The sequence below is a fragment of the Mya arenaria genome, chromosome 1 (genome assembly GCF_026914265.1).
Source record: "Mya arenaria isolate MELC-2E11 chromosome 1, ASM2691426v1".
Lineage (NCBI taxonomy): Eukaryota > Metazoa > Mollusca > Bivalvia > Myida > Myidae > Mya > Mya arenaria.
Genome location: NC_069122.1, coordinates 54731313 through 54756886, shown reverse-complemented (window position 1 = coordinate 54756886; position 25574 = coordinate 54731313). Strand labels below are relative to the sequence as shown.

Below are 25574 nucleotides of genomic sequence, written 5' to 3'. Positions count from 1 at the left end.
CATAAAGAAAAAAGTGTACAAGGAGTTCCAGAGCGCATGGAGATCTCGAAGCACTGCGCTACAAGGTGGCTGAGTTTGGAAAAGTGTGTGAAGAGGTTTACTCCAGCAGAGGCCTGCACTCTGCATTTGAGTGACAAGGCAATGAAGAGAAACCTGGCCTTGTGCAGCAGTCCAAGGAGGGCCTCAATGACCCCTGACATGGCTTATCTTCTCCCTGGAGTACATCATTCCCTTGATGAAAGACTTTAACACATCCAGGTTTTCAAAATAATTATTTTCTTATCGAGGTATAACAACAAGTTATTATAAGAAAAAATACATTATTTTTTATACTGAGGCCGTTCTTAATATGTTTCTACATGCTAGACTAGAGCTTATGGTTGGCCATCTCCATGTTTCTGAGATATAGTCCAGCATTGAGAGATTACATGTATTACAACCATCAACTTTCTGGTTAATGAAATGTACGGTAGCATCCATACAGCAACATCACAGTTTACTGAAAATCATACATTACCTACAAGAGAATGAAGAAATTCTTGAGGTGAGATTAAGAAAAATGAAACAAAAATACAATGTATCACAAACTCATAGTGCATTCTTTAAACAAATTGTACTCCTATGTTTTAAAAGTTGCTGAATAAGAGATTACGACAGGATTTCCTATATAAATATTTTCAATAATCAGGCATGTCAGGCTATACACATTGTTGGCATTATCATTGCTGAAGAAAATCCTGTTTGGTGGTGACATACTCAAGACTCTTCCCTTCCTGAATCCTAAATGTTTATTTGCAAAATACTTTGTTCTTTTTCAGTGGTTCAGATGGAAATGAGAGAGAGAGCATGTGAAGAGCATCCTGGAAGAGGTAGTGGTGTATCATATATAAATCCCTTCGAAGGACCTGCCATCATACAGGAAAACAGTTCAGTCAGAGGACCCGATAGATGAACCAAGAGGAGTCATCACAGAAGACTCATTACAGAACTTCTAGGTCACCATGAGAGACAGGCAGCTCGCTGGTAGGTCACAGGGGCAGTTTCCCAGCCAAGCCAAGGCTGCCCTGACATGGTTAGCAATACCACATTGTTATGCAGATCAAGAGCGTTGTTTCAGCATTATGGGGAAATTCAAACTGACTGTAGGTCAAGTTTGGCCACAGAGACAAACCAAACGGAATTCAACACACAAAACATTTCTAGTGCATCGGTGCCATCATAGTCCACGTTAATGAAGTCAAAGAGTTGTGATGTAATTAAAGTGTTTGTTATAGTGTTGGTGTTGTTGACAAAGTGATCAAGAAAAGTGCTGGAAAGTACAAAAAATTAAGATTGTCATGTTTTAGTGTTATTGTGTCATTAACATTTGATATTTTACCTTGATGTTTTGTGCATATGATTTTCTATGTATTATATATAATACCTTATAAATTGATGTAATTTCGATTCTTATAGCATTTAATAAATGTTTAATAAATGTTGATAAAGTTATTCCGCCTTGCATCTAAATTTATGCTGATATTTTGCTTACTTAGACATGCTAATAGAAAACTCTGGTCTTATGTCAAAATTCCCTGGAATTTTTAACCAAATCCCCTTGAATGGTCTCCAGAAATATGGCATGTATGCACCTGTAGATACCTATTGACTCTGTTGTATAATAAATGTGATATTTTTAGTAAACACTTTTAGCCCGACTATTCAAAGAATAAGGAGACCTATACTACTAACCTTAGGGTCAGTGTTGGCGTCACACCTTGGTTAAGGTTTTGCATGTAATCACATTCAAGTCATTATCTCAGCAAATACATCATTGAAACATGAGGTATATGTTCCCAACTTTTAAAAGTGGGTTGGTCATAGTGTTGCTCTTCTGCAGTTTTCCTGAAAAATGGTCTGCCTATACAGCTCGTTAATAAATTAAACATTTCATTTCAGGTTCCTTGTGTTCTGTGTCAGATCTGACCATCACATCCAAAAATAGGTCAGAGGAAGTTGGACACACCTTCAGCTTTGATCACCATGGAAACATTACATCACAACAACCCTCGCATATTGCTCAAGGTCAGGTTTGTGGTATACTTGTGTCTTGTTTTGGATAAATACTCTGCTGGTAAAAATACTAACTGTTAACTGTTAGTACAATAGTAAATCTATCAAGGCCTTCAAAGTTCCATTTCCAACCTTGGCACATTTATATTTGCTTGACGGGTCATGCATCTCGTAGTTCTCAGTTTCTTCCAACATGATGATAAAAACAGGGTCTTCGGCTATCAACAAGCTGGTGGTTTTCATGTATTACAAACAGCAGTTAATGTGCAATTGCAAAAGAACAATGGGCAATTGCAAAAGAACTTATTGAATGGCGATTTTTCCTTTCACAAAATATGGTAAATAAAAGATGCATTGTCATTGCATGCAAGCACACTACTTTAGATAAGAAAGGTTTTAATGACATTAAAATACAAGCAAATACAACATTTTTGCTTTTACCCCTAGAGCAAGTATTTTTGTGATTGCGTGTAAGAGCAAAGTTTTGCACACAAATTTGAGAAAGTCAACATTGCCATTCTAGATTTAATTTCCTCTTATTTCATATAATGTACTATTTGTTAATGTTTTATTTTTCAACCAAAACTAAATTCATTTGTCAAAAGAATACAATTCACATATAGTTAACACATCGTGTTGCCTGTCAGACATATGCCGTTAACTTTTCGCATCGTAGTCAGTGGTACACTTTCATTTCTAATTGATTTCTTTTTAATGACTTGAGTAGTAAGTAGAGTATTTAACATGATATGCACACTGTGCATGGCCAGTAGATGACCTTTTGATTTGAAGTTAGTAGGTCAGAGTCATAGTGACCTTCAGAAAGGTTACACATCTGATTCACGAAATTCTATTTAATAAAATATTTTTATTTTTTTACAGGCACTGTTATGGTTGCCTGCAACCTGTTCAAGCATTTGCCTGTAAGAAGACAGATATACAATGCAGTGAAGAAGAAAAAAGAAGAGCTTAAGAAAATAGAGGAACTTTTATACGCATATGGCATCATACACCCAGGTGCAAGAATCATACTTCGACATAACAAGGAAATTGTGTGGCAAAAAACGGGGGTGCCAGATACAAGAGCCGCTCTCAGTCTAGTATTAGGGAGGAGTGTAGTGCAGCTAATGGAACAGCATTCTGTGCAGGATAAAGATACAAATGTAGGTTTTGGTAAATGTCTGTTGATTGCATGTTAACAAGTATTTTTAAAAGTGCTGTTTCAATAATAAGTTTCTAGGGGGAAAAGACCACAACAATAAAAGCCACTTTCTACTAATTAGCATGTTGATTTTGTTACATTTTTGGGGTAGAAAAAATTACTGCAAATTTATATAGTGTAATTCAATTGATACAATGCATGAACAGTTTATAGCTGCTCTCTATAATTACCTACTTTGTAACTGTTTAACTAAAGGAAATAATAAATTAATAAATCCAAGTCCACATGCATTTCATTTTGGTAGTTTGCTGGTTATCTCTCCAATGGAAAAACAAATGAGTTTAACATGATAATGCATTTAAATTAAAAACATTTTTTAACAACCTATATTGTGCACCTTTAAAGTGACACTCTTATTCAAAACCAATACATTCACATGTATAACATACATCAGTTATGTGTGATACACCTTTAACCACTTACTAAATAATGCATTTATGGAAAATATTAAGATTGTAACCATGTATTTAATAGCTGAAAACGCAAAAATATTAAATGATTGGTGAGTTCTAAAAGATTTACTGTGATCTGCTGTCGTCTCATAAGGTAGAAATACTGTGTTTTCTACACCTTTATTTCAAGTTAAACCTTTATAAGAACCATTATTTTCGACAGTTACTCATCCTTTTTGATATATCAAAACATTTGTTTTAATTGTAGTTAATCTTTATATTTAGGAGTAAGAGTGCATCTTTAAACTACTTGGATATTTAGTTTGCCTTGACAAGTGCTTGTATTTTCAGATAAGTCCTTTAATTTCCTTATTCAGTTCAAATGAAGTGACTGTAGTAAATAAAGTCCATCTATTATACATAATTTTTTTTATCTTAGTGGATGCTTTGCTAGTTACTTGTATTTTTTATAGCTTGCTATTTATTAATGATTTTTTCAAACTATGTGTTATTTCAATAGGTTCTTATACGTATGTATGTTATTTCTGGCTTCATCTCCACAAACTATTACCTGTTGGAGAAAGGTTTTTATAAGTCATACTTTTTTCTATTTCTCAAAAGATATGTGTTGAGTGCTTCCTCCCCCTTTCGGACTCTGATGTCATGGCAACCAGTAGAGCAACCAATGACAGGAGTTTTCTTGCTGTAAACAATCGGCCTGTGGTTCTTAAAGAATTGGAGAAGGTTTGTTAACTCTGATTAATTTGATATACATGTATGCTTTTAAATTTCTAGTCTTTGTCAGAGTAATTGACCCTTAACATGTCGTAAATTGTATCCAGACATTCTAGTGTTTCTTATTTATTTCCAAATATTGTTTAAACATACACAATTGTTAACGAATCTGTGTACTAGATATATGTGTTGATTTTGTATTATCTTGCAGCACCTTTAAACCTTGGAGGAGTAAATGGGAGTTGTCACCCTGTATATTGCCTACACATTTTTTATTAACTTTTATCACGATTTCAAGATGTATCACATCTAAGGAAAGTCATGTGAAGTTTGTCATACTGTGTATTTTCTTCATCTTACATAACCTACCTGTGATATTGAGGTCAACGTTGCATGATGCCAATAACAAGCAGGATGTTTCTGAAAGTTAACAGGTTTAATTTAAGTTTTTTTTACTTCATTTCTAACTATGATCAGGTATTGAAGCAGTATTACAATCATGAAAGGTCTAGCGAGAGTCGTCATCCTGTGTACTTCCTTCATCTTAAACTATCAACCAGTGATTTGGACATCAATGTGGACCCTAACAAAACCAGAGTGTTTCTACACTGCCAGGTTAGATATATTTCTTTCCTGTAGTTCACTTTTTCCTCCGGATAACAGATAAATTTGAAGTTCTCATCATAAGTTTGCAGATTACCATCAGATTGAAATAGGCAATAGACATGCAATTTCTTTCTTTAACATACTGTTAAGAAGTCTAGACAACCCTCTTGTGATCATTGTTTTACCTTTGACACTTAATTGTGACATAAGAATTTCTGTCAAAACAGTTTTTAATTAACCACTGTTCCCTTCTTGTCTTTTAACAATGGTACAAATTTAATTTCCAGGCCGAAGTTCTGAAACTTCTGACAGGAATTTTTGAAAAAATCTATGGACCACTGCAACAAGACAAACCAGACAAAAACAAAACCAAAGAGACATTCAATGACAACCTTGAACATTCTACAATATCAAATGACTCTGAGTCAAGTTTTGACACAAGTTTGGAAAATATGCAAACAAAAGATGTTCAAAATTTAAGACTTAGTGAAAGCAGAGTTTCAAAACCTTTCTGTAGAAGTGTTCGTGTTGAGATACATGAACCGGAAGACATTAACACTGTTGATAACAGACAGTGTAGTGATGCAAAAAATGCTGATGTTATCGACAAATCTCTTAGTTCTGGCTCAGACTTGGATACGTTAGAAAATGTTCTTCACAGGGAACAAAACTGTAATACCTTGTGTAAGAAAAATACGAGTGAAAATATTAACTCTTTAGATAAGGATTTAGATTTTTCCAATTCTGTTGGGAAACATGTTAGTCCTGAACTTGAAGTTATAAATAGCCATCATCAAGATGACAATAAAGAAAACGATGCCAGTGAAACACAAAATAGTAACATGACATTTGATATACTTGATGATGACTTTAATGAGATCCTTAAAACACAAAGTAGTACATTGTCATTGGATGAAACGCAAAATACCGAACTGAATGACACAGATCTACTGCTTGGGGACATTTCTCTGATTGGAGAGCTTGCAAAGGGAGATAATTCTTTAAAGGATGGAGGTGTTTCTGCAGTACAGGACAACTCCAGTAATATCAAAACCGAGGGTGTTGAAACAAGGATGCTTGACTGGAGTAAAGGTACATAACACTGAAAATAACAATCAAGTCTTCATTGTGTTTACATAGGTTTTTCAAATTTTATTGTAAAGAAGACCCATGGCCTATACACAAACAACAGGGCATACATATGTGATACAAACATAAGAATGATAGTGACATTGACATGTAATGATATCAAACTTAAATTTTTAAAATTTTCAAATGCATAATATATTTATAAACATTGCCACATTATGTATGATCAATGCATTTGTACTAGACATTAAAGTAAAAAAATCATCGCTAGTAGGGTATTCTAGATAGTACATATTTGAATGACATAGAGCATGTCACTCTTAAATTGGGGAAAAATATTAATTGTAAAAAAAATTGTGCTCGTTTGTTTAATGAAAAACAAAAGAAACAATATTTTGTTGTCATAACCTTAGTATTGGTGTTAGTGTTATTTCGTGTGCAAATACTTGAACGTTGGCTATAAAAGTTATATTCAAATGAAAGTTCACCATGTTTCCAGTGACAGTACCCACATGTACAGCTTGGCCCATAACTCTAATTATGTTGAGTTATGTCCCTTGTACTGAAAAAGTGTTTGCTTCGCTGCCTTCTTGTTGTATATTGCAGGACAGTATTAAATTCATTGTATCTTTGTATAAAACAGGGGTATCAGAGACAACAGGCAATGGGGAATTGATACAACCTGTGCGATTGTTGACAGCAAATGACTGTCATGGAAACAAGAAAAGGCAACTCTCACTTAATGAGGACAGCATGCTAGTTACTCCCCCTGCTAAGAAGAAAATCAGTTACATGGTTTGTTATTTATTTAATAGCCTATTTGGTTAAAAAAAAATTCTTTTCAGGTGCATCATAGTTATTGTTTGATGAAGTCATTTACATGTAAACAAAAACAGTATCTAATATTTGACAAAAATGAGAAGGTACAAAATATTTACACTGGAGAGGTCAGCTGCAAACCTGCTTTGATATATTGCCCCAATGTAACTGTCAGGATTAAGTCGTTATTAAGCCTTGATTTTGCATTTCTCCAGAAAGGTGACAATTATTGAAATATTCTTTGAACCTTTACCCCATATTATGCCCATTGTTCTTTAACAAAGTTCTGAACAATCCGCCCATATTGTATAAATTGTGTTAATATTGTTTACTTATTTGTAGGCAGATCAGCCAAGTCTTTATGAAGTTGTAGGGAACAGCCCTTTAGCGGGAAAGGATCGACTCGGCTACCTCACATTTGCTAAGGAAGTTAGACCTCAATGTAAGCAGACTTGTCCAGTGTGTATTTAAGGACTTGTCAAATGTCAGGAAAGGACAGCCATGGATTTTTCTCCATAGCTAAGAATATTAGACCAGATTGGGGAATATTGGTAACATGATTATGCCTCGAGGAAGAGTCAATAACACAAACTAACACAGTGTCAGTTCTTTATGGTGTCTTTTCAATTTCTGGAGGACAATTTTCAAGTAATCTGTACTTACAATAAGCATTGTCAAAACACAAATATTGAAAAGTAAAACAGTTTGAATGATGTATATGATTTTAGCCAATAAACATTAGCACTTTAATTTTATAAAGGTAATCTTGTTTGAAAAATAACAGTCTTTCTCTGTTTTAGTGGTAGAAAAGCACCCATCAGCAAGCTTCGATAAAATCTCAACAATGGTCCGTTCAAAGTGGGCAGAGTTGTCGGAAGAAGAAAGACAGACATACGAGACACAGGGGAACTCCCAGATGGCGGAGTTAAAGAAGCGAGTCGCTGCAGGGAAGAAATTGGCCAATAAGATGGACAGGAGGATACAACCGGTAACACTGCAATGATACAGCAAAAACTATATTATATTGCAATATGAAAATTCCCCCATATTGTTATACATAGACCCATTTATCCAAATTATTGCTATTTTGAATTATATTTCTATCCACAATCTGAAAATGCTTTTCAGAAATTATCGCTTTTTGTTAATTATCACTATTTTGAAGTCAAAATAATAGAGATTTTCTGAATCCTGATCTAGTATTTTACACCTCTTTATCAACCATTGTTTCCAACTCATAAGTTTTCATACCATACTGCGATAGCACTCAGGCATCAGCTTGAAGTGGTAATGAAGCTCAGTTACAACATACGATTGTTAAAGAATGACATTGAGCAGGCGTATGCAACAAACATAGATGTCAGATAACGAGCAGTTTATTAGGGTGGTGTTTTTTGTATGTAATCGTTGGGCTACACAATCAAAATATCATTTAAAATTTGATCGCCAGATTACTCACTCGACATACTACCAAACAGTTTTTTTTTATATTTTCACTGCCTGAGCCTTGCAAATTCAGAAAAATGTCGACTTTGGGAAAAATAAAAAATCAGGCCAAATTGCGGTAGCTAATACAGTGCTCCAGCTAGCCCGTTTTTCAATGGCGCAGCGCCCGTGCCCCTTTTCTCACCGCCCTGCCCCCTTTTTGAGTAGTGCCCTTTTCACAAATGCTCTATTAGCCCCGAATATCCCGTTAGTGCCCTTTTTACTATTGAAATCATTATAAAAGATTGACAGCCCTTAATCCGCTGTCATAATTGAGACAAATTACGTAATGCTTATGATAATAGTGTTCCCGCTAGGTGTCACCATGCCCCCATTGATTGCTTAAAATATGCCGTACTGCCCTTTCATCTTTCCATGTGCCTTGACCAAGTCATATGACAGCTAATTGTGTATTTGTGTAGTGAGCTGACGACCTGAGTATTCATAATCGGTCATCTACTAATCCGATAATTAGGAAGAGCCAAATAGGGAAACATCGGCAGGAGGCGTGCCTATTAAATGTCAGCCAATCAGAATATACATTGAGAACTCGTTCAACCAATGATGAAAGTTCGTAAAATGCGATAGAAAATGCGAAGGGATGGTGAAAAATGTTGTGAAGCACAATTAAATCTTTTAAAATAATTGTTTATTGTATTCTACAGACGAGACTTGCCATTTTCAACATTGTTGATTTGAAGCAGACGGCACTGCCGATATGTAAACATAAGAAAGGTGGCGCTAATACAATCAAATACATCACCTTTTCAGTAAATGTTTTGAAAGTTTATTTATAAAATATTCATGATGAAAATTTCTTTGTAATCCACAAAATTATGTTGATGCTTTATTTAGTATATACTTTTCATGTCCACGATCTTGACAAAATTCGCCGAAACCGCCATTTTATCAGAACGATTTTCGGAGTTATTTTATCAATGTTCTATGTTTAATAAGTGATTTTTTAAACCAGGGTAGTGATTTTTATTGTCATTTTATTCTAAAACATCAGCATATTAAACAGTATTTTACCAAAGACAATTAAATAACAAACAGGGTGAATGTAACATTCGTACCCAAACCCGATCGTACCAAACTAAGATTCGTCCCCTACATTTATTTTTTTGTGTGTATCTATTTATTTGATGTTTAACTGTGTTTGTTTTTGTCTTCATCTTACAAACTTTTAAAAGAAATATGTGACATTGCACTAAAGAAGATGCCAAACAAGTACAATCATACTACCACAGACAAAAAGACAAATTTTAATTTTGATATTAAAACACACCCTTCTAAATTTTGAGAAAAAACAACAACACCATTTTGTATAAGTCTGAAAATCATGGAAAATTATTTAAATAAATTGAGTATAAAAACTAAACAAATTCTAGGGGGAGACCCCCCCCCCCACAAAAAACAAACACCTTGTGACAGGGGTGGACCCCCCCCCCCCCCCCCAACCACCCCAACCTATACACGACTCATGTAGCTTGCCCTTTTCAAAACTCCACCCTGCCCTTTTCAAATCCTGGCTGGAGCACTGTAATATGGTGGCAAATATGCATGTTTTCACTTTTATTAGCATAGATAATAGTGTGAAAGAGTTAGTCCTGTCAAGATTTTGTTTATTTTTCAAGAAATTCAAACATTTATTTATTAACAGAATCTGCATTTATCAAATTTGGAAGAAATTATATTTTGGGGGGGAAAATGGACATTTTTCGCAAGGGGAAACAACCTTTAGAAGGCAGTAAATTGCACTTAAAAAAATCACTGCGAACAATCCAGAGAAGGGCCCAGTAAAAATGTTTATATAAACTGTGCTAAGTTACAAATGCATGCATGTTCTATCATTTAGTTTTACAGGCCTACTGTTTTATTATAATAAGTATAACAAATTATTTGCCATGTTATATTAAACAATAATTGAACACACATGTATACTCAACGATCACTCAATAAAATGCCACATGTTGGCACGAGGGTTGCGGGCTCTTGAATATGATTTTTTACTCTTTAGTGGTCCGAGTTTAAACAAAGGGAAACAACAGCTGATAAAATTAATGTCAACATTAATGTACAAGTTGTTTCCCCTTCATAAAATAACTGCAATTTTAAAATGAATCGGAGCAGAGTGCAGAATAATTGTTATTTTTATTTGCTTTATTCTAGGTCAAGGGGATGCCCTCTATTAAGGACCAGCTTCTCTCCAGCCACAAGAAGCCAGAGGAACCAATCAAATCTGTATCTGTCCCATTTTCGTTGCACCATCTCCGAGGCAGGTACAAGTCTGGACTGCGTCTTACTCAGCCACATAGGTGAGTAAATGTTTTAAGTCCAAGAAGGGCAAGGGCTAGTCACTAGAAGTCTGAAGAGCCAATCAGATCTGTGTCTGTCCCTTTCTCAGTACACCGTCTTAGGGGCTGGTACAAGTCAGGCCACATCTTACTTAGTCACAAAGGTGTGATACACATGTATGTTTAAGTTTAAGTATATAAGTATCTGAGGGATTTTGATAAAAAGATGTAGCTTGGTTAATTGTAAATGAATTTATATCAGTTAATTATATCATTAGGAAAGTATTCTTGTATATCAACTCCAATCACTCTAGTTGATATATTTCTTGATTAAGCCCCTTACTATATGCTTTAAGTAAACTGAGATATTGAGTGCTGTTGTTCACATGTGCAATAGGCTCAAGGCCATAACTTGAATATTAAAGAAAGTATATATGTCATAATTCATTAATTATCATTGCGCACAGATTTCTTTTTGTGTTTTTACTTAGTTCATCCCTCAGTTGTTTAAGCTGTTTCAAATATTTCAGTACAGCAAACAAGAGAAGGAAGTTGATTGGTCCTTTGAAGTATTACCATGGTTGGGTGTGTATCCATGGCAACCTCATTCAGGTACAATACTGACATTCTTTGAAGAATGATTTAATACACTTCATTCCTGGTTAGCTGAATAAATCTTCATAATTGAGTGGGGTTTTAGACACGCGTGTCTATTGTAGTCCTTGATCCCTGTGCCCTTAAGCAATGTCATATATGTAATAATATTGTTAAAAATTGTTAAAGTATTGTAGTCGCAGCCGGAAATCGATTGTCGGTCCAATATGTTTACAAACTAACACATTACAGCGGATAACCCCGCATTGTAATTCAATATAAACTGTAGTGATATTCTCATAACGATCTTTCTATGTAAAGCTAAATTAGCTAAATTAGCACTAGCCCTCAAGCCCTGCACTGGTAAAGTGCTTGGTGGGCTTGCTTTAATTAATAAACAGATTTTTATATAGCAGTGCTTGTTGATTTTCTTAAATGGACTGTACACCAGATTGTTTTTTTCTGTAACGAATCTCAAGACAATTCTTTAATAGAATGTGTTACGCTTTGATATCATAATTGTAAAAAAAGTACCAAAATGTAAAAAAAAAATTGTGTCGGAGACCGGTTTCGAACCTGTTGCAGTCAGGCGTTATATCCACTGAGCTACGAAGGATTACTCTAAACGAGTGGTATATTTAAGCTATATACCTATAAATTTGGTAATATCACGTGATAACATCGACTAGCCAATCACGCATAAGGAATGAATTCTACTAGGTAGACATACCCAGTAAACTTTTTTAATGGAAAAATACGAAATAACTGCTAAACTTATATAAATTGTAAACTATGTGGTACTTCAGTTAGTAAGTTTCAATTTATTGTACACATTAATACCAAGTTTATGTTTTCGACATTTTTCTTTTTTTCTTGCAAATTGGTCTTCTGGTGCACAGTTGCTTTAATATCAAGCTCCAGTGTGGGTACTCAGACTTGTTGTTCCAAAACTCTTACTTGGATAACTGAATTGATATTATCTATTTCAAAAGATTAGTGCTTGATGTAGTGCGTAGTAGTAAGTGGATTGGGTTCTCATCAAGAAGGCATTTGAGGTTTGATTTCTGGGCATTACCAGGAAGTTGGGTTGGTATTTTACAGTGTTTATTGTCAAATATTTGGTTACCTTCAAGTACTCGAGTATCCCACTATAACAAGACTATTCTTTCATGAAACATCATTGCCAATGGGGCAGATAGGTGTCACACTTAAGGAAAGCTGGCTTAAAGTAAAATAGTTTGCAATATTTATTTTTTGACTAGATTTGACATATTATTTTTAGGTATTATCATAGTCATGGCATTATCATTGTAGCCATCATTGTATTTGTTCATGCAAAGTTTTAAGCTTGATCATTACTCAAAAAACTTTCAGGAAATTCAAATCTGACTTGGAGCAGATATTGCCAGACACAATTTTTCATATATATTTATTCATATTTTGAATGTTTCATTATTTTTCTACATATTTGTGTTAATTAAAATTGAGCCAAAATGGACACTTAGTTGGTAATATAAAAAAATCAATGTTTTGCCATTTATGACGTTTTACAGATTTTAGATTATAAGTAACTTCCATGGCCGAGTGTGTAAGATAGTTTCATCCCGACCCAAGCGACAGGGTGTTTTAGGGAAAGGAGGTTTCCCGAGTTTCAGCGAAACACCCTGTGCGAGAGTCGGGATGAACCTATCTTACACTCTCGGCCATGGTAGATGCGTTTTCTCCAACCTCAGTTAAACAAAATTCAGTAAAAATGTATTTTTTGTATGAACTCTTTTGTGCTTAGTGGAAATAATTGTGTATGGATATGTGTGGTTGTCATGGATATGTGCGCAGTGATACAGATTATGTTTACAGTCAAATCGGTCTTTAAATAGTTCTAAGGAGAATGAAGCATTATTTCTTAAAAGGTGCATGCAAACTGTTTTATGGTGACATTTGAAGCGAGCAATAATTCATTAGCATTCTAAATATTGCCACAAGAAAATGTTTCCATGATGCTACAGACGACAGTCCTCAACAAGGGAGATAATTACAATACAGCGACTATTGAAAAGGAGTTCCATACGGACATTGTATCTTCGCCCGTGGGCAAGATGAGAATTTCTAGCATGGTTAAATTATTGGATCTACTTATCTGGGGTGGCAGAAAATATATGTAACTACTAAAATCCTTTATTGGAATGGCCCCCAGATTCCTTTATTTTTATATATTTACACCAGTGTTTCTTTGTTTCAGCTAGTGAATCCACATCGTTTTGAAGAGACAGTTTTACACCGTGAATTGATGGAAAACCACATCATACCAGTGTCAAAGCTTGAGAATCCTATGGGTCTTACTGAAAGGTGTGTATTATGTCACCTACTTAACATCGAACACATAGATGGCTCCTGCTGTCTCGTGTTATCGTAGTCTTCAGCATCACTCTTTTTGTCTTTAACTACATATTTTGTATCTAATCTGTACCAAACTTTATACAGTGTTAGAAATAGCCGCCTGCCCGCTTGCCCGACAAAGTTAAAATACGGTCGGGCAAGTTACTTTTGACAGCAACTTGTCCGCCGGGCAAGTTAAAAAAATCGCCGATGTTTATACTTTGAAACGAAACTCCGAATCACGTTTGTTAAACTAAATTTGATTGGTCGTGAAAGCATCAAGCAAACCAATGGCATTTAGCGATACAAATTTGCGTATCATTGTAAACTGGTTCCCGCTTGTCTTCTATGTAGTATAGCGTAGTAGTCAGACGGGAACCAGCTTAGTATCATTGTTGAAATATGCAAAATGGCGACAACTATCCTTTATTTACGAAAGGATATGTACCGGATTGCCAAAAACGGAAAACAGAAACCGAAAAAAATGAAAGGAAAAAAGAATATGAAGCTACGGGGAGGAAGCGTGATACAATCTTTTCATGATTATTGATAATACAAATGAAACACAGTAAAATTGGTCGTTTATTTTGTTTTGTAATAGTCATTGACTGTCCTGATACTGGAATAGTTTCAATACCATAGATGTAAAACTGTTTGCAAATAGTCTCGGACTCCATATTAGTAATATATAGATTGATGGCTCATAGATTCTTTTCAGCTACAACTATCTTAAACATGTATTTAGCATACACTCAGTAGCATGGAATGAACTTTTGAAAAGCAGGTCCCATACATGAGCACTTAAGCCTAATTAAATCATAAAATATGATTAACAAAAAAATATTACAATGTACACATGTAGATAAAATGAAAATTTTCAAGCAAAAAAGTGGGTTTTTGTGAAGGCTTTTTTTAGTGCCAGGAGAGTGCCATAATGCAGGATTTTGCATCAAATTGTCGTCAGCTTCGGGGGGCCTAGAGCGGCCCCTAGACCCCCGGCCGTAAAGGGCACCTCGCTACGTGAGGTGCACCAAGTCGCTTCGCGACTTGGGGGCAACTTACACTTTGAAGGGGCAAGTTATTTCTTCAGGTAACTTGCCCTTTGGGCAAGTTTCCTAAAAAAGTTAATTCTAACACTGTTTATAACATTGTTTTTTGGCAGAATATCAAAACCATGCTTGATAAAACAACCAATTTGAGTTGATACTTAGAGATAGCTGATAATTTATCATATGCATGGTTTTCATTTCAGCTCTGTGGGTGGTGAACAGCTGTTTCAGACTCTGGTCAAGATGATTCCTCCCCAAACTTCACATACATACTCATACATTGACGACATCAGGCTAAAAGCAAATGGCTTTGAGGTAATCTACAAAAACAACAGTTATGAAATTGTTCTGGAATTCTGGTCAGTTTGTCCAGCAGATATGAGTGTAGTACATATCTGTCATTGCCATCGTATATCAGACTTTGCCTAATATGAATTAACTTGGCCTAGATGTACACAACATATCACATGATGATCACCCAAATCCATACCAGCAGTGGTAAGTGTTGTGCATCTAGTTAACTTCTTTCTTCTTTATATCATTATATTTTTATTTCTAAAGGTGAGATGTCACCAAGATGGCGAGAGCAGACCTGTCCTTGAGCTTGTTTCCATGGCGACCTGCATGCCCACCTACGGGGTACCAGACCTTAAAGAAGTGTTAGACCTTATAACAAACACTGGAGCTAGCAGCTTGTACCAGGCGCGACCTCTCAAGGTCATATACTATCTTCAGGTAAGTTATACAATTAAATTAATCAGATCACATTCTAAAGGGATTCCAGACATATTAAATCAATGGAACACAACAGAAGTGATGAAACTTTGTATTCAGCAAGCTCATATGAACATGTGGCTTGGAATTGTTCGTCAGTGCCAAGGATTATGTTACGCCAGTAGAAAGGACTAGGAGTGATAGGGCTATGGTTGTTGTATCTGAAAATAGGATTTTGATCAATAACTTAAGTAAGAAGTGATTTACCCTGAAATCATTATTGATGAAGGTAAATTAATTGACATGGCTTTCGTTAGTTGGCAATCCATGAATTCGAGATCCCAACAAACGAATTGACCCTTAGTACTGGTATTTACTTTTATATATATTAAGTTTTACTAGCTGAAGAATGCTCTGGCCCAGGAACCTCAAACTTGGTAGACTGGTTGGTGATTTTAAGATCAGGGAATCAATGTTGCCTTGTTAAAGGTTAATATAATTCCAGCTCTATTTGAAGGTGCATGACATTTGTGTTCTAATCTCAAAGGTGAAGGTCACATTTCAATGAACAAAATTAATGAAAAAGTATCATGGCCATGATGTTTTACCTGACAATGGGATTTTAATCAATCTTCAGAATTTTTCAGAGTACCTCTTGAAGGTTATTTTTAAAGATAGATGGCAAGTTTAATCAAACATTTTTTTCAACATATATATATGTAACAATATATACTAATGGCTCTATATGTGATCAGATCCAATCGGGGGCATTTGTCATGTTCTGTGACAGCTGTTGTTCATAATGTTGGTGTTTAGACATACATTGGGAATTGGCTGCAATCAAGGCTGCTTTTACATGAAATACATAATAAGTTTCCATTAATTGATTGAGTCAGACATAATGTATAGCGATGAGAAAATTTATTCATTAACATCTTTTTTTCAAGGGAGAAGCAGTCCGGATGGTAAGGCAACGTCCAGTTCATCGTACAAGAGATGAAGTAGAAGAAACTTTAGACCAGATGTCATCTTTGCTGCCCAGCGACTGTAGCACCTGCTTACATAACAAGCCTCTTTTCCATACTGTATATGACCTTGAAACTGTACAGTCTACTCAATTGACACAGTCTCAAACTTGATTTCTGTGTCACCTGCGAAGCATACTAGAAACTTAGGGGGTATTTTGTCTGGCGTTGTTGTCACACTATTCGTTTCCAATCAAGAACTATTTGGTCACTATACGATTGCTTCTTATTTTGGGTTTGAAGGTCATGGTGACTAATACTACAAAAATAATTGGCATTCCTGACAGGTGACACATCTGATTTGTGTAATTCTGTTAATACTTTCATAACTTTAAAACAAGATGTTTTTACTGTTGACTAACATGAGCCTCAGTTTACATGGTGTATGACCTTCACACTCTGGACTTGATCATGAATGCATGATCTATATGTCATGACAAACTGTGATGCCAAGTGACTCGAGGCTAAACTGACCCAATTTCAAAGTTATTTTTTATTGCCTCGGGAAGACTCAATTTTGTGTTGTGTGTTACCTAGCAACTATAGTACTGGCTTAAATACTCATGTTTGCAAATTAACTTGTCATTGAAATGTTTGAAGCATTGAATGAACTTGGCTTTAACTCAGCCTCAAATCAAGTGAGTTCAAATCAAGGCCAACAGCTTTATCCTGTTGATGAACCTGACACCATCAGCAATTTTAATATACTTGAATGCATCACATGGAGCCAACCACTTAAGAAGCATGACTTAAACCCTTAAACTGACCAATTAAATTGAAGCTTTAAAATATGCTCACAAGAACAGCTCAGTGATAAAGAAAACTTTTTGAAGTGTTGAAACTGAATGTTTTAAGTTGTTGGAGGAGTACCAACTGACGGTCTCTTCAGTTAAAACTGACATTTCGATAATGCTTTGTTTAAATGATTGAAGAGTTTTTTTCATCAGGTTGATCTTCAAACAGCGGTAACAAAGTCTGTTTCTTGCTGTGAATGACATTGACACTACCTCCAATTTGGTTGACCTTGTCTCAGAGTAGATATGTATGCATGTTGAAGTGCTTTGTTTAAAAAGTCATTGTACTTAATTAATTCAATACTTCATTTTATAGATATAATGACATGATATGTGTTATAATGTATATATGTAAATATCGATTGTTCAAGTTATTTCAGCATTTTTACCTGGTTCACTTTTCCAAGAGAAAAATGTCATTTTTGTCATATTCTTCGTGTCAGCAGCATCCTCATGTAAAAACTTGGACATTTGGCCAAAACTCTGTAATGGTTCAAGATATTCACATAAACTTTGTACAAATGTTACTAGTGACACAATGGGCATGTGTAGGAAGGCCAATAACACTGAATCAAATATGTGTCGAGTTATGCCAGTTGTTTAATGTTATGTTATGTTCTGTTTAACGGACCAGCATTTGCATTCATTCTGCTGTGCTCTTGTTATAGGAATGTTTTGTCCTGCATGCTATGGATATTTTATATGTACCTTAATCTGTTGCACAAAGGATGTTTAAAATATTAATTGTTAATGATAATTATATCAAATGTATAGATTTATTAAATCAATAAATAAATACTGGTAAAAGAAGCAACTATTTGTTATATTTATTATTAACTGGGTCTTGGTCAGTCTCTATTTTGGCTCCATTCAGTTATTTTAAGCATTCATCTTAAGACACTCTGGTGTATTTCTGTCGGCAAATTTGTACTCTGCTATAAGTTGGCGTAACAACTGTTTGCTTTAAGGTCAAGGTCACCCTCAGGAGTCAACATTTGACCATTCTATTGTGTACTCATTTAAATAACATTCAAGTGGCACAATGTTCATTTAAAGACACCGTTGAGGTGCCTCTTTCCCCTATTTCAGTGTATTAGTGCTGTAACAACCTACACTATTACGATTATTTTTCTGCTAAATAATGATTTTAACCATTAAGCGACAGTGCACATGTGGAACATGTACAAGCAACAAAGATGATATATATTGTCATGCTAAGTGCTTGAGGAATGTCATAAGCCTTTCCCGCCAATTAGTCTTACAAAAATATTGTTAAGTATTTACTAGATAACTCGCTCAACTTATATAACTCCATTGGCCTTCCAGGGAATACCGGAATTTAACTTGACCGAGAAACTGGGCAGTCATCAAAATAAGACTTTTGAATGAACAAGTCTGAATTCTTATAGTTACTATTGCTTGGCATCAAATTTTTGAACAAGCCTTGCTATATAAAAATTGAGAATTTTACCAAGCCTGGATGACATTTTACCAGAGCAGGGCGTGCGGGCTTGTGTTAATTTCATCTAATGGAAACTGGGGCCAGATATTTTTGGCTTCAGAAAAGGAAACAACCATACGCAATTAACAAATTTTATTCTAGGATAGTCTTCAATAAACTGGAGTTAAACATTGGACAAAATGGTCGTGAAATAAATACTAGAGCTGTGTATGCTTTGTTAAAAACATGAACAAAGAACATCCATACAAGTATTTGTTCTCTGTTTTCACAAAGAAGACAAATGTTACATACCATGATTACATCTTTTTACGTTTTCAATTGCCTTTCAGTATATATAGGCACCTTAAAGAGATCCGTTATACAGTTAATTATGTAGTTCACACACAGATAGAGGATGTAATTATTTAGATTAAATTTGCAGCAACTATAATAACAATTCTTGATCTCTTTTTTGCATGCCCGAAATATAAAAAGTTCTTCACCACAACGCCTCGTAGGCTATCACAAAATGGGAACTTTTTTCTTGGAAAAACAAAAAGGGCAAAAATTAATCAACCTTGAGTCAGCTTATCCAAATAACTTCTTGTTTATTTTTTTCCCAACATTAATATTGATGAAATGAATAGGATATGAATTATCCATCGTCCTATACATGAACAAATACTTCATAAATCATCTCATTAATAGTTTTAACTATGTATAGTTGTGTAAATCAAACATTTAATTTTTTTAAAAATGGAATTTTCATTAAAGTTTGACCTGGGTATGGCCAACCTATGATATCACTTGTAAAAGAAAACTACACTACAATGGTCATGATAAAACTGATAGACAGAAACCAAATCACTAATAAATAAATACATCTTCAATCAATCAGTCATAATCAGTTTTAAAGTTTAAACAACATAAACTTCATTCACACAAATAAATCAAGCATATACACAAACCACTGACAGAATATTATAATTATAGAAAATGAATATAAATGGTCTGAAATGGTAATTTGTAGTTTAAAAAAATGTTAAAGCATACCAACAAAATACCAGGTTATAAGAGTAAGTTTCTAAGAAAATTTTATATTCAAATACATGTTGATGTTTCCACAAGGAAACAAAGTACATTTCACAGAATAATTAGGTTATGTAAAAAGGTATTTTCATAATTATGAAATGAATGGTCGAGGTAATGCATCGTTGTTAAATATATCTGCCTTAAAAGAAGATAAAGACAGATGTACCATCAAAAAGCATTTAACATAATGATAACAAAGAGTTAAGCACTGGATCACATGATCATATATTGATAAAGATTATCACCTGAACAAAACCAATAGTGGAAGTGCACTGATTCAGTCAATTTAAATCACTTTCAACACCATCTTTATCACAAGTCATGCTATCATTTTTACTTCAGAATATATATTACAAAATCAAGAAAATAATCAGAAATTTAAGAAAATAATTGTATACATTTAAATATAAACTTGTTAAACTGAACATATTATACACATGTTTGTAAAAATGACGTAAAGTCATTAAATTACAAGACATACATGTACAAACTTTTCACTGATTGGAGAATACCATAATTTTATATGAATTGTTACATTATCAATTGTTTAAAAATGCGTCTTATTAACCTGTTTCTAAACAAAAGCTATTAATGTGTTGGAACTGTTATGAATAAATAAACTAAAGAAATATTTCAAAATATGAGCAAACATAGGCTTCGTATACACACATACACTTCAATGTTCCTATTACGCAGACTGCTATTGAAAAGATGAATGCGGTTCATTTGTATCCTTTATAACCAATGTTATGTACATGTCTACACTAGAGCTCTCAAGCGCTGCAGGATTCCTTATTCCCGCACTTCTGTCCATGATAATTCCACATCCTACCATTTGTTGATTTCGAAGAATCTTTTTCCATGCAGGTATGGGAACTTTGCTATAACGCTTAGAGCACAGAACGATGCATTTATAAGAAAATGAACCTTTTCATATTTTGTGTAAAAACTGGCAATGAAAAACCTGAAACAGAGAACAAGAAACAAGTTTTATAACGTATGAAGTACATATGTACAATACTAGCCGAATTATGGGAGTGACTTGACAATTATTAAAACCATGCTTATGGGCCTGATTAAATGTGCCAATTTTCTCTGGCAACATGTGTGTACTAAGTTTCATTTCAATATCTTAATCGTGTTTCGAGTAATCGCCAAGGTTTAAGTTTATGCTTGCCAACAACAACATACAATGACTATCACAATTCCTGGACAATTTTCTCTTCTTCCAAATCACAGTACAGCTAAAGTAGGACACGTTTTTGGCGATATAAGTTTCATGCTTCTAAATAAGTTACTCTTTCTACATAACTTTAAAGTTGCATTTACCCTTTGTAAATATACTTTGGATATAAACATATATACATGAAAGTTTTAATTAAAATATACAACATTGTAGTACCATTTTACTTACAGAACAATGGGTACAATAGTGAGAAACTTTTTTGTAGGGGTGAACTGTTTTCCTTGGTCCAGTTGTTCCCATTGGGTCTGTTTACGAGCCTGGCCCTGGTCATCAAGGAAATATGGGGTCCCTCGTGTCACATGCAGAATTATAAACATTGACTGTGAAAGGAAGTAAAACAAATGAAAATTAAAACATTACCATTATCTGCATTTTGACGTCATTTCAACATTGTTTATTTGGTTCCTGCACTCTGACTGGGCAAGCACGCAGACATTTGACAAATCGTAAATGATGTTGCAAGTTTCACCCTTACCACTTCAGATGTTAAATGCCAATAATAAATTTGTCTCCATAACTTTACATGAAAATGATTTTACTCACGAAAATATACACAAATAAATACAAATGTAATGCCCTTCATGCATTTGCATAATGTATAAAAAAATCTTATATCAAACTTATCACAATTCGTTGAGACATACAATGTATCATTTTATGTCGCAACCTGATGTTTGATAAATATTATATAATAAAATAATATACATAATTCATTGAATGAATTAAAATGAAAGCAGAGCTTAAAAGTCTTCACTTAAAACCAAAAAGCTTTTTTAAATGAGGGGAATACTTGATAAACCATTAACAATCCATTTTAACACTTGCAAGTTACATCAATGTGTACACAGAAACTTTTATTGATGCTCCAATTTCTCGAAACTTTTTAAGTCCTTTATAACAGGATTAAGCTAAGCTCACTATTTTTGTTGTTCAATAACTTGCGTTATATTTACATTTTTGAGTTTTTATTTTTTTGAAAGGAGTAATCTTTATAATAATCACAATAAACCATTTTTCATTGAACAACATCCAATTTTAGTATGTATTTGCGCTAATTGAAATAAGCTACTCATAATGTACAATAAATGATCTTTTCAGTTGTTTATAATTCATAAGGCTTTAAAAAATGACTGTTCATGGCTGACCAACAATTTTATCTCTATTATATTTATAAAAACAATTTTAACAAACATTTAGTCTTACAATGTCATGGAGAACATTGGTAAGGGTCCAAGCCACAGCTGTACTGAAGAATGGCATGCTTAGGATGAAGAGATGAGCGAGGGAAATCACAAGAATGTAGGTGAGCCATATCCCTCGCTGGTTGAAGTAGTTTGATGTGGGATTTTCAGGCCCCGAAGCGGTTCCCACCTGCATTGCTAATACTCTCTTTTGGCTTATAATCCCTGTCTAAATGCCTGAATAGATAATGAAAAAACAGACATTAATCCAACAGATCAAAGTCTTGACATTAATCGATATGTTTTGGAGAGTTTGTATAATAAATCTAAAATAAATAATATAACAAATGATTAAATAATACATTATGTTGTAGATAATATACTTATGGAATAAAAACTGTGCATGCCTAACTTCTTGATTTCAAATAGTATGAAATCTCAAGACTTTGTCACAAATTGTAAAAATATGTTTAGATGTGAAAAGGTACAACTATAATCACATATTTTTATATCAAATGGTCAAGTTAAACAACAACAAAAAGTTTTGTAAAGAAAAAAGTTCCTTGTTCCACTAATTTCAGTTTACACTTCAGCAAATCATGTATTGGTCAACAAAAGTATGAATAAAAGTTAACACATCAACATAGTCAGAATCAATTAGCTAATGTATAGTGAAATTAATATAGACTTATGTAGCCGAGTATTCAATTTGTATAAAGAGGCACTAATACTGTCTAGCTATTGAGCTTTCTTTTATAGCGATGCCGTCGAGTGTCAGCCTGCAGAGCAAGCAGTTGTGGGTTCGAACCTCGAGAGGTGCACATTGCAATTTGTGCAGTCCGTTACATTTGGCGCCCAACAATGGACCTGTGTTGCACGATAAGTCTCAATGTCATTGCAAATTGACCTTTGTCTCCGAAATTTGAGGACTAATTTCAAAATGGAGGGGGAATGTGTAACTGGGAATTCGATATGTATATAGTGGCACTTATTCTGTCTCGCTATTGAGCTAACTTTTAAAATGACGCGGTAGAGTGTCTGTCTGCAGAGCGAGAGGTTGTGGGTCGAACCCCGACAGGTGAACATAGCAATTTGTGCAGACTGTTACACTTAACTGAAGGAACACACAAAAACAATAATGTTTCAATTTAAAACAATAAACTCAGGTACTTGAATCAAACTATTTAAATGTTCTATATTGCCTATAGACCCTGGCACAGTACTTAAGCATTTAAGAATATTTTGAATCAAGTAATTGTGTGGATAAAAAAATGAAAATGAATTATTCACCTTAAAAAGCATCTTAAATTCTTAATTTATATCTTTCCTTTCAAACAGAAGCTAGTTCAGCCACCTGGTAACGAATCAAAACAAAGGAATGCCAATGAGTCTGCTTAGATTCTTGGATATAGTATGATTAGATATAAAATTGTCCAATATTTTTGGCAATTAATCCTTTATCAAGATTTGGTTTTGCCTTTCGCCTGTCATTCTGATGTTACTGTGTTAGAGACATGCTGTTTTGAGCAAAGAGTGACAGGTTACGATTCAAATGTGCAGCCTGCAATATGATCCTTAAGAATCTGTTAACCTTATGGTTACTCAGACAGGATTTTCCAGGACTCAATGACCGAAGTTGTCTGAAAGTTCAGTGGAACTAATGCACCAGTCAATTGTAACCATGGCCCCCCAAGGTCCGGGGTATAGCGGGGACTTACTTTCGGTCCAGCCAACCCCGGCTAACATCCCCGCCCTGCTGGGATAAACAGATGATAAAAAAGGTAAAAGGTAAGGCCCATTTTCCGCTATATTAAAAGCAAAGACAAAACCACCACATTTACCCGGCACTGCGGGGCCACCAGAAAGGTAAAACAAGGCCAATTTCCCCGGTATACCCCTGGATCTGGGGGGACAGTGGTTACAATTGACTGGTGCATAAGGATATTAAATCAGATTCGTCCAATGGTCTTTCACATCGCCTGTGTTTATATCTACTAGTATCAGGTACACATATATTAACATTGCATTATTTGCTATTTATTTGAGGGTGGAATGATTAACAATGGTTGTGACAACACATTCATTAGCAAAATAATTACATGTTATTTTCCAAAACCTGAAAAAAGTTCCTGCACTTGCAGTCATTCCTGAAGTCAAGATTTTTCTAGTATTATATATCGGAAATTGGAATTAGTTTAATGTTATGTGGATAGTGAAAAGCATATTATAAGCATTGAACGTTAAACATATTTTTTATCTTTGAAATACAAAGGGCAATCAAAACAATCCAAGCTAGGATGAAGAAATCACCGAAAAAGTTTGTTTTGTTGAAATGTTGACATTCGCGTAATCCTGCGGAAGTGATTTAACGCATGCGTGGACAAATATTTAACGAATATTATTCTGTTTTTCAAATTGGGTTACATACAACCCTCTTTCGAACTAAGCTACAAGACCGTCACAATTTTTGTAGATCAAAGAAAAAAATACAAAAAATTTGGTTTTGTAACTTCACTACATCTTTTTAAAATAAGGAGTTCACGAGGAATAGTCCTTAGAAGTTTCTCTGCCATATAAATGACCCACCACTGAGCGTCAAATCTCAGGTTCGACTCTTTGCGGATGATTGTTTGCTTTATCGACTGATAACGAGTTACTACTGGTATGCCCTGGGACCAATAATACATGTAATCTTACTCCCAGGAATGCCGAAACTGGAAAAGTGGGTTTCTACATGGGGAATAAAATTTAATGCAAACAAGTGTTATATTCTAAGCGTCTTGACAGTAAAACGACCCACTTTTATGAACTTGACAATACAATACTGAAACACATTGACTCAAACCCTGTTACCAATCTAGGATTACTTACATAAACACACTGACATAAGTATATATCCGTGTGTGCAAGATACAAGAATCTTTATTTAATGTCGGGTATGTGTTAACAAAAAACATATAATATTAGCTCAATGAGCTATTTTCCGACATGGAACTGTGTGTACAGTAGAGCATGTTTAAACAAGTCAACTAATAAGTAATTATTACCATTCTCGTACAACAGAGCGATGATGCTATATGTACAACAGTTATCCTTACCATTCTCGTACAACAGAGCGATGATGCTATATGTACAACAGTTATCATTACCATTCTCGTACAACAGAGCGATGCTGCTATATGTACAACAGTTATCCTTACCATTCTCGTACAACAGAGCGATGCTGCTATATGTACAACAGTTATCCTTACCATTCTCGTACAACAGAGCGATGCTGCTATATGTACAACAGTTATCCTTACCATTCTCGTACAACAGAGCGATGATGCTATATGTACAACAGTTATCCTTACCATTCTCGTACA

At 34.6% G+C, this 25574-nt stretch overlaps 2 protein-coding genes across 3 annotated transcripts; one reads left to right on the top strand and one right to left on the bottom strand.

Moving 5' to 3' along the window:
* Positions 1 to 936: 936 nt before the first annotated feature.
* LOC128232383 (PMS1 protein homolog 1-like) lies at positions 937 to 18045 on the top strand. Its single transcript, XM_052945902.1, has 15 exons — positions 937 to 1023; positions 1939 to 2064; positions 2935 to 3215; positions 4288 to 4410; positions 4879 to 5016; positions 5295 to 6099; positions 6740 to 6891; positions 7258 to 7357; positions 7716 to 7903; positions 10573 to 10718; positions 11228 to 11309; positions 13531 to 13637; positions 14920 to 15031; positions 15278 to 15451; positions 16378 to 18045. The coding sequence occupies exons 1-15, from the start codon at positions 1002 to 1004 to the stop codon at positions 16567 to 16569; spliced, it is 2748 nt and encodes a 915-aa protein (XP_052801862.1). The 5' UTR covers positions 937 to 1001; the 3' UTR covers positions 16570 to 18045.
* Positions 18046 to 18828: 783 nt separating this feature from the next.
* Positions 18829 to 24574, bottom strand: LOC128232394 (ORM1-like protein 3). Of its 2 annotated transcripts, XM_052945913.1 has the most exons (5): positions 24520 to 24534; positions 24309 to 24356; positions 22232 to 22446; positions 21197 to 21348; positions 18829 to 20746 (listed from the first exon to the last, which is right to left on the bottom strand). In XM_052945913.1, the coding sequence occupies exons 3-5, from the start codon at positions 22403 to 22405 to the stop codon at positions 20611 to 20613; spliced, it is 462 nt and encodes a 153-aa protein (XP_052801873.1). In that variant the 5' UTR covers positions 22406 to 22446; positions 24309 to 24356; positions 24520 to 24534; the 3' UTR covers positions 18829 to 20610. The 2 variants fall into 2 exon arrangements, with proteins under 2 accessions (XP_052801873.1, XP_052801883.1); XM_052945923.1 differs by lacking the exon at positions 24309 to 24356 and having other exon boundaries at positions 24520 to 24574.
* Between the last annotated feature and the right edge of the window lie 1000 nt (positions 24575 to 25574).

What these genes read in the sequence shown, in the direction of transcription:
- LOC128232383 (XM_052945902.1), top strand. Translation starts at nt 1,002, where the DNA reads ATGAGAGACAGGCAGCTCGCTG. An exon ending in CCTATGGGTCTTACTGAAAG is followed by an intron (nt 13,638 to 14,919) that starts GTGTGTATTATG and finishes TTTTCATTTCAG; the next exon opens with CTCTGTGGGTGGTGAACAGC. An exon ending in TAAAAGCAAATGGCTTTGAG is followed by an intron (nt 15,032 to 15,277) that starts GTAATCTACAAA and finishes TTATTTCTAAAG; the next exon opens with GTGAGATGTCACCAAGATGG.
- LOC128232394 (XM_052945923.1), bottom strand. Translation starts at nt 22,405, where the DNA reads ATGCAGGTGGGAACCGCTTCGGGGCCTGAAAATCCCACATCAAACTAC. An exon ending in CCAATGTTCTCCATGACATT is followed by an intron (nt 21,349 to 22,231) that starts GTAAGACTAAAT and finishes TTCCTTTCACAG; the next exon opens with TCAATGTTTATAATTCTGCA. An exon ending in ACTATTGTACCCATTGTTCT is followed by an intron (nt 20,747 to 21,196) that starts GTAAGTAAAATG and finishes TCTCTGTTTCAG; the next exon opens with GTTTTTCATTGCCAGTTTTT.